The 9072-nt window shown below is 35.6% G+C and overlaps 2 protein-coding genes across 3 annotated transcripts in view; one reads left to right on the top strand and one right to left on the bottom strand.

Moving 5' to 3' along the window:
• The first annotated feature begins 3309 nt into the window (after positions 1 to 3309).
• Positions 3310 to 9072, top strand: part of LOC106914125 (SH3 and PX domain-containing protein 2A-like) — a 61765-nt gene continuing 56002 nt past the window's right edge. For both annotated transcript variants that reach the window (XM_014980724.2, XM_014980723.2), the window contains exon 1: positions 3310 to 3735. In XM_014980724.2, coding sequence (XP_014836210.2) covers positions 3664 to 3735 — 72 coding nt within the window. In that variant the 5' untranslated portion in view covers positions 3310 to 3663. The remainder of the gene's footprint in view (positions 3736 to 9072) is intronic.
• LOC106914127 (N-acetyllactosaminide beta-1,3-N-acetylglucosaminyltransferase 3-like) lies at positions 5051 to 8563 on the bottom strand. Its single transcript, XM_014980728.2, has 2 exons — positions 8406 to 8563; positions 5051 to 6853 (listed from the first exon to the last, which is right to left on the bottom strand). Exons 1-2 carry the CDS (start codon positions 8411 to 8413, stop codon positions 5650 to 5652), a joined length of 1212 nt encoding a protein of 403 aa, XP_014836214.2. The 5' UTR covers positions 8414 to 8563; the 3' UTR covers positions 5051 to 5649.

Here is a 9072-nt window from a genome sequence, read left to right as displayed (position 1 = left end):
ATTCGCTCATACACGTTTGTCACGCTCTAAACCTTTATTTGATATGGGTTGTAAAAGAAAAAAAGTATGTAACATATTATTTTCCAACATTGACTGAAAACAATAAGATTCACCTTGTCAAGGGTGTGAAACACAATGGAACACTTTAAAGCAGAGGCATTTCAGAGCTGTAAGGGAAAAAAGGTAAATGTAACCATTTTCTCCGCCCATTCTCAGACTCAAGAATGAAACTCATTCTTGAGTCTGAATGAAGTTTCAACATGAGATTAAATTATCAGACACTCGTTTAAGCCTCCACTAGAGGGCAGCAAAATCCTTTACCAATAGCAGGTTAGTAATACGTCCCTGAAGAACTTGCTTTTGCTTACAAGAGAAAACCATCTTGAATATCCCACTGGCAACATGGTTTTGATTTCTCACATTGAACAGCCTTCCTCTCGCAGTAGTTAGTGAGCTTTTCAGCTGTGCAACACAATTGCAACCAACAGGGTTTTCTAATAATCAATCACCCTTATAAAATGAATATTTTGGATTAGCATTTATAACAGGATATTGGTGCCTTGATGCAAAAATGTTCATTCCTTCAGAGTCATCTAATGAAATGCTATTGTTTATGAAATGGGTAAAATTGTAAATTGCACGACAATGTGCTTTTATTTAGAAACAAATCTATTCCCATGTGCTGCACCATTGATGTGGAATACAGATTTTAAGATAATTTAACATTTAGAAAAGAAGAAAAGTTTTCAATATGTTAATTCTTCTGGGTCAGCATAAAGTGAAATGTGCATTTTGAGTTTTAATACCATACGCGTTTATTTGGCTTTTGATGGTTACATTTACAGATTTACAGGAGCTTTTAATTCAGAAATCTTCCCATCTTGTCTGAAACTTGGGATTGTATTGAACCAGAAATCAGAAAACATGCTTCTGTTACATGGCAGTTTACTGCTCTAAAGTAATGGGTTTGAAACACACCAACAATAAATCTCAGGGTCTGAAAGGAGTGGAGGGATTATTTAAATCCACAAGGGGGCGTCCTGAACTGCCTTGATGATGGCACTAAAGACTGAGCATGAAAGAGAATTAAACCCAACCATAGTTGTTTTAGTACAATGTAGAAAATTTGTGGCATGAGTTACACACAGAAAACGTACATTTTAACACTATTTGTGGCTTATGATGGCATAAAAATATAATAAATAAGCTCTTTGCTTGCTTATATTCTGTATTGTTCAGTGGACTGAGAGACTGCTATGATTTTTTCCCCCCTCCATGTACGGGAAGTACTGAACTGCCATGACGCTGTGACATAATTCAGGATAACAGCCGACAGAAAGTTCTTACGTTGTAGCCACACCGAGCTGTTGTCTTGCATGTTAAACACAAATTAAGAAGAGTTTATCTGTGTACATTGGCAAGGAGTTGGTAATTATTCTATGGCTGTATCTCCGATGGTTATTTAAATTGTCATTATTACTATTATGTATCCGTAGACTTTTCTTGTCTTGTGAGTTAGTCTGTAATCATTTTGTTTATGTAACATAGTTTATTTGTTGGCTCTTTAGCACAGTATATATTAGTATAACATGAATAACATGGTTTTAATTACAGATTTTTGACAAATAGGGCATTGTAAGTTATTAAATTGAGATAAAGGGTAGGATTAAATAAGTGTTCTTCCTACTCCTTTTCAAACAGGAAAGGAATGGTATGCCAATTATTTTGTTGGATATGTATGGATGATTTTTTTTTCTGTCCTACAAATTGCTTGTTTTTAAAGATCTGTTTGAAATAAATCAAATATTTGTTAGCTTGAGTAAGCTAGAATCACTTTCACAATAGTGCTGCTATAATTGTTTGTGTGCTAGAAGTGAGCCAAGGTGGAATAATTTGTTTGTGCCAGGTTATAAATATTTATGAGAATTCATGAACGGCTGATAATTAATGGTGTTCGTTGTAGCTCTCATATCTTGTCTGTCAACAGTCGTTCCTAATAAAGATACCCGTAAAACAACAGATTATTTACTTTTGTGCTAAATGTTGCATGTGCATGTTGGTAGCGCGATATTATGACATATTGAAGCTGTGTAATAGTGTATTTTAAGCATACAACGCATTAATGAGCAAAAAAGAGCATGCAGTGATCTGTATCTGTGGAGACCTGTGTTTAATTGAATTAAAAAAAAAAAAAAAACGTCTGATACCGTTTCATTCTTACAAATTCCTCTGTATTTAAAATATTTTTTTATTCTCATAAAAAGATTAGTGCAAACATCTGCGATAGCTTTCTGATGAAGCTATATTCTGATGAAGGAAGTGATATTTTTTTATGTTTTTGTCGTGTGTATAAATTGTTCCTAAGCTAAGCATAACTCCTCAGCTTTCATTTCAGTCTCGTCACTCAATGAATGATATCCAATGATAATATTTAACAACACAGCCTACTGTAGTTTTCGGTTTGTAAACATCATGGTAGAAGTTTTAGACACGTAGCACCGACAGATAGTCATAGCTATCTATCCGAGCTACGGTAGGAAAATCTGACGAGGTAGCACAGATAGTCAGAACATTTCTGTCAGGTTCTGACTATCTGTGCTACCTCGTCAGCCTTATAAGTAGAGACACATAGTTGATGTTGCATCAACAATAACTAGCAATTAAGTATTGGCAAAGCTCAATGTAATTTTCACATGTGGTGGAACATTGTCAACAGCTGCTGAAAGTAACTAAAAAAGTTACTTTTAGTGTAACTTACTTACTTTCCAAATCAAGTAACCAGTAATCTAAGTTACTTTTTCAAGGAGTAATCAATAATCCCATTAAAGTTACTTTTTTCAAAGTAACTATGCTATCACTGAGTTTGAACATGTATTCTGCTAAATACAAAGAATATGAAACGTCTGATTTTTTTAAAGTAATAATTAAATAAACGCCTCTCAATAGTCTTACATTGAACAAAAGAAAATAATTTTGGTCATTCTAACTGACCTAAAACATGACAAGTTTAGTTTAATTTAACTTAAGGCGGATTTGAACCAGTTATGTTGACCAAACCAAATCATTTTTAATAATTTTCAGTAATAATGAGGCATTATTACTGTGTAATAATGATAAACCAGTGAGTAAAGCACAAAGCACCAGTTTGACTAAATTTCAACTAAGCAGTATTGTGGAAACTAACGGACAACAGTGAAGGAATCCCTGTCGTTTTGCGATCTCTGTTGACTGAAAGCTTGGTGCTCCACGGAACAAAGAAGCGGTAGTCCCAGCCATGCTGACCTCCTTCCTGAAGAGTCCTGTGAAGTGTGTCCAGCCAGCTGAACTGGGTCCGCCCCATAACGCTCTGACTGCCCCCTTTGGCTCCGGACAGCGGCGGTGCAGCCCCTCTTTCAGGGTGGAGAAGTCTGATTACTCGCCAGTTTTATTGCGTCGGATTGCTTCACAAAGACCGCTTGACACCGTCAGTTCGTGGGGGCACCCAGAACCTGACCGTGGATCGCGCTATTTTCCTTCGCTTAAGTTTACTTAACTGTTTGCACAAAGTTAGGACTTTTGCATCTTTCGAGCTCCCTCTTCGGCGTTTCATGGGCAAATATCGTCGCTTTTGCAGTTTGTAGTTGTTTTCCCTTTAAATAAAGGCCCGTCCGGTCTGTTGAGAAGATGCAGTTCCGCACTGTCCTTGACGTTAACGTCGTGGACGTGCAGAAGAGAAGGAACCCCTCCAAACACTATGTAAGTTGTTTTCTCCTCCGCTCAGCTGCGTTGCTACTTTATCAGTGCTGATTCTTCGCGAAGCATACGTGATGCCCTTTCCTTGGATTGTGATGTCGCTCTGTTCATTCTCTACTTTGTGCTGTACTGAACGTATTTTCAATTGACAAAACACTGGGATTTATATGATTGTTGTCATGGGCTTTCACAGGCATCTGACATTTTGTGATCAATCAGATTCCAATACAATACATAAAATACGTTTCTACATAAATACTGTAATGACATTTGACAAGTAAATTAAACACAAATATGTTTAAAAAAAGTATAAAAAAATGCTACATGTTTAGTAAAGTTAATGGTTTCCTTCAATCATATCTTGATGCTAATAAATTACCAGTATGTCAATATATGTAATTAATGTTAAACCTTTGCAAACTATCATGGGTACTGGATTATTTTATAAAAAGCACTTTGAATTGCCTTGTTACTGAAAATTTGCTATATAAATAAAATTACCCTACTTTACTTTACCTAAAATGACTTATGACAAACAAAAGGAAGAATAAATTCCTTATTGTGATTCATTTGTCTATGAATGCAGTAATGAATATGATATGAACACAGTAATCTGACTTTGGGTGTGAACCAAATCAACAATACAAAGACCGATTGGAGGACATGGTCTTTGTACGTTTCCCAAATATTCTTTAGAGTAATTTATTTATGGTGTGAATGTGATCCAACCTCATTCCGACACAGATGCTGTAGGTACATTGTGCAAGCTCGAGGCAAATGCAACACAAACCTGGCTGCTTGGTTGCCATATTGGCACATCCTTTTTGTAAAGCATGAAATGCTATGCAACTTTAAAGGCAGTTGAAATTTTTGTTCTGTCAAAAATTTACTATAATGTATACGCATACACCTCAGAAAGTTCATAGTTGTGCTATCATTTGTACTGATGTCATGTTATCCTCCTGTCACACATCGTGTTTTGCAGATACTTTAATGGAGCTCTCCTTGCCCAACCTATCAGTTTGTCTTGATAGATTTGCAGTTGTTCTTCTCAGTTTTTTTTCTCCAGTTCATGAGACTGAATTGTGGTCCATCAAATATTTGAAGCTTGGAATATTGTTTTATAACCTAACCGTGCTTTAAACCTGTTAACAAAGTTATCCTTGACTTTATGTGGCGTAATTCTTGATCATCATGATGTTTTTAATTCAATGAGTAACTCTTGAGACCTGACAGCTGCATTTAAACTAATATTAAGTCATACACAGGTGCACTTTATTCATTAACTTATGTGACTTCAGAAAGCATTTGGTAGGAGTTATGGTAGTAAAGAACATTTAATATCTTTCATTTGATTACAAAAAAATACTTAAATGCCAAATTAAATTTACAAGAAACATTTATTATCTCAACACATGCAACATATATAAAAACAGGTTCCATGAGAATTAACAGGAAACATTATCAATATGTAACAAGTTAGATACTAAAAAAAACCCTACAACATAGCTCACAGATTATTATGTTGTGTTCACTTGTACTCAGAAATCTGATGCTCATTTAAACACTAGTTCACATAGCATATGTTTAGATTTCACTGTTTGAATGTTGTTATTTTTTACTGTGTTTTTTTTCTGTAATTAGCTAATCAAATCTAGAATAAAAGCATTAAAATCCTTGCCCAACAAGTGATATGGTATAGCTGCAAAAATAAGTTTATTAGTATTGATAACTAGCTTACTTACTAAATAACTACTGCAAGTACCTAGCGTTCTCACTATTGTAAAAAAAAAAAATAACAGGATATAATGTGTTACTACCTTCCTAACTAACCAGTTACTTAAATCTCTTTTTTTTTTTTTTGACCCAGGTCTTGTTCAGACAGTTCATTTGAGTTTATTTCAGCTCAACTGTTTTTCATGTTGTATCACTACATGAGAGTTTTGGGTTGCGTACTTCTTTCCACAAGAAATATAGATCACTGGGCAAGAATTTGTGAAGCAAAAGTAAATCCTTGAGGTAACAGGGGTCATATTTATCAACTTGTCTGGAGGGAATGTGCCAATGTAGTGTTTTCACACCCATGTGAGAGTCAGGTTTAAGTTTCATTGCAGCCAAACACATTCCCATGTAAACATCATCAATAGGAAGAATTTGGACCATCGCAGATATTTTGTAAATGACCAAAGCTGTATAGCCTGACAGAAGGTATCCCCCACCTCCACAGTAGGGTGGGTAAACATTTTTTTCGTACACCTGTGGCGGAACAAAGTACTTATTATTTGGGTTTCTTATAGGACTCGCTCCTTTCAACAGATGGCCAGTAAAAAGGTGCTTACTTCCATTATTGTCTTTAAGACTTTGAAGATATTCAACCATGTTGTCAGTGTGGGCAAAAACATCGTCATCACCATTCAGTAGAAATCGAGCCTGTGGACAACGTCTGTCCATCCACTCAAGGAAGAGTATCTGCTTCAAAGTGAGGTTGAAAAAGGAATCCTTAAAATCCCATTGGAGGATGTCATTGTATTGTTGGTGCTCCCACATGACAAGTTTGTTCAATTTCTCCTTCTCGAAACCTGAACCGTCAGTTCCCACAATAAAGATTCTTCGAATCACCTTTCCCTTATATGACCTCTCTGCAGCCCAGGTCTTGCGCAGGACCTCTCTTCGCTCATAGTTCTTTGGGGAACTTTTAATAGCGAGCAAAAGAAAGACATCCTCAGGCTCATCATCTCCTCCACATTTGTCAGGAAGGTCCAGAATTATGGGGAAACTACGACAGTGACGATAGTAAAGAAAGTCTTGAATCATAGGGGAAAGGGAATCAAAGCCAGAGACGTTTTCAAACATTGCGTTTCGTTCACATCTTAGTGTTAGGTTTTGTGACACCCTCCACCTTTCCAATTGCCAATTTGACGATGGGAAAGTTTTGTGTGAGGCGTTGTGATCTTCTTTTTTTAAATATGCAGGTCTCCGGTCGTGGTTGTGCTGGTCGTGTGCTGATTCTGGTCGTGATTGAGGCGTTGAGATGTTTTGTGGCTCATTGAAAAAAAGAATTACTAGAATGGTCCCCAACAGTAATAAAGTTGTGGCACAGGCGTCAATCAGTCTCAAAATTCTGAAGTCAAAGAAACATAAAGAAATACAGCTTAGAATGACAACTTGTCTATATCTTGTGTAAGTACTTCCATTGCATTGTTTCTTCTGCCTTGTTTTATAGTAGGATTTAGGAATAGATTCTCCCCTAATAGATGCTTATTACACAGTCGACCTAACGCTGTCACTTTAAACCAGTAAGTGATCAGTGCAATGGGAATTTACATTAATATGCTTGTAAAAAAGGTTTGGGTGACTTTTAGCTTATTGACTAGATTTGAAGAAAAGTTTGGCTACTAACTGCACGTCTCTTCCAAGACTCATGACAGTCTGTCACATTTTCATAAGAGAGGAGAAAAATAAACAAAATAACAGGGAGGTGATAAAAAAAGAGTCACTTAACTCTAAGGACCTATGGGAGACTACAATTTTACTGAGGTGAAAAGGGTAAAATGGTATAAAGTAAGCTATAAGTCAAAATTCACATAAACCTTATAAAAAGGGTCATGAGATCTTTTTCTTCGTAAATGATCTGGCATCATTTCAAAGTAAACATTCCTGTGTTACGGCTGGCAGGATGAGAAAAATTCTTTCTGTTTGCTAAGTGCCGGCATAAAGGGAGATATATTTTGACATTTAAAAAATTTTTTTTAAACCTTTGTCCAGATTTAGAAGTTAAAATATAGATTTACATCATATGAAAATGTGAGGTTTCAGACTTTAAATGCACAAAAATAAAAAGGAATTGAAACGAAACTCAACACACACACCTCTAAACAAATGTATAAAAAACCCAGCCCATTTAAAAAATCTTAAAGGAAGATTAATGTATCATAGTTGTAATGATTTGTTCATTTCACAGTCTAATGAGAAAGGACAATACGACTCAGCAATGAGTCAGTTCAAATGAAAGCACAGAGACTATGATATGATTATAAGCAACAATTAAGTTTTAAGACAGGCTGCATTGCTAAGTGAATAGGAAGATCTCTATAATGTCACTGGATTACTTTTTTGTGGTATTAATGCTAAGAAAACAGAATAATTCTGGATTTTGTTAGGATTTAGGCTAACAAACAACAAAAGGCTTAAAGTAAGGTTCACAGATTGTGCACTCAAGAAGAGAGTAGGTGAAAACCGACTGTTCTGCTTTTGCAGGTGAAAAAAACTATTAAGATACAGATCTTGTATACAGTTTTATAGTCATATCTTACGTTTTTAGTTTTGTCAGAAAGTCTTAATATCATGATGACATTTAGGATCAAATAACTTATTTCATAATGAATACCAAGTCAACATTTGAAAAAGGTTTTTTGCCTTTTTATTTCCATCTAAAGATTAAATCAATAACTGTTTTTTTTTTTTTTTAGAAAAATGAAAACCTATATAAAGAGAAGAGAAAACATGACTAGAAATATGGGACTTGCCTCATATTTGATTATTGTGAAAGGCAATCTAACCTCAAAGAGGACGCACATCCAGTTATGAACAAAGATGTACTTTACAAAACATTCAAAATAACACAAAAACTAAGCACAGCCCATAAATGTGGAAACTGATTTCGCTATAATTACCTGACCATGTTGGTAGATGGTGAGTGCCTGATGAAATGACGACTTTATCCCATAAAGCAGAAAGGAATAACTATTCCGTGTTTCAGCCACAGTTTTGAAGATTCTCACCTAACCTGCTTGTGGCACTGACAAGTCCTCAGAATAGTTTGACAAGACAGCCTTTTGGTACTCAAGCTTATCTTGTGCCAACATATCATTAAACTGGTAGAGCAGGAAGGATAGTGGGTCAAATGATGGGAAGTGTAAAAAAAAATGACTCATCCCGTCATTTCACTATCATAAGTTATCATCTTAGCATTCAAGTTTCTATGATGGGTAAGGCCATTCATGCTAGGACGCCCATAAAGTTCTGCCTCAACCAAGGTTGAAAACTGGTACTACAATGGTAGTACGCTGAATCAGTACCTAATTACTTTCTGTTTTATCCTCTTATAATAGACGTATCTGCACTGTAGTTGTTTCTGTCCACTACAATACCTTCATTCTCATTTGGCTTTACAAATCAAATAGTTTACAGTTAATGTCATAGCTCAAGAATTCAATGACGATGTCTAACTCAGTAATCCCATGATGATCATAGGTTACAAAAGATTCCACAGATCACGTTTGAACCCACTAACAGGAGAGTGAAATATAATGTAACTTTTTCCATGTAAGATCTTGAATT

Source organism: Poecilia mexicana, unplaced genomic scaffold, assembly GCF_051168715.1.
Source record: "Poecilia mexicana isolate PSO_F unplaced genomic scaffold, ASM5116871v1 scaffold_15, whole genome shotgun sequence".
NCBI lineage: Eukaryota > Metazoa > Chordata > Actinopteri > Cyprinodontiformes > Poeciliidae > Poecilia > Poecilia mexicana.
The sequence above is the reverse complement of the archived record's forward strand: the minus strand, read 5'-3'. Positions and strand labels throughout refer to the sequence as shown.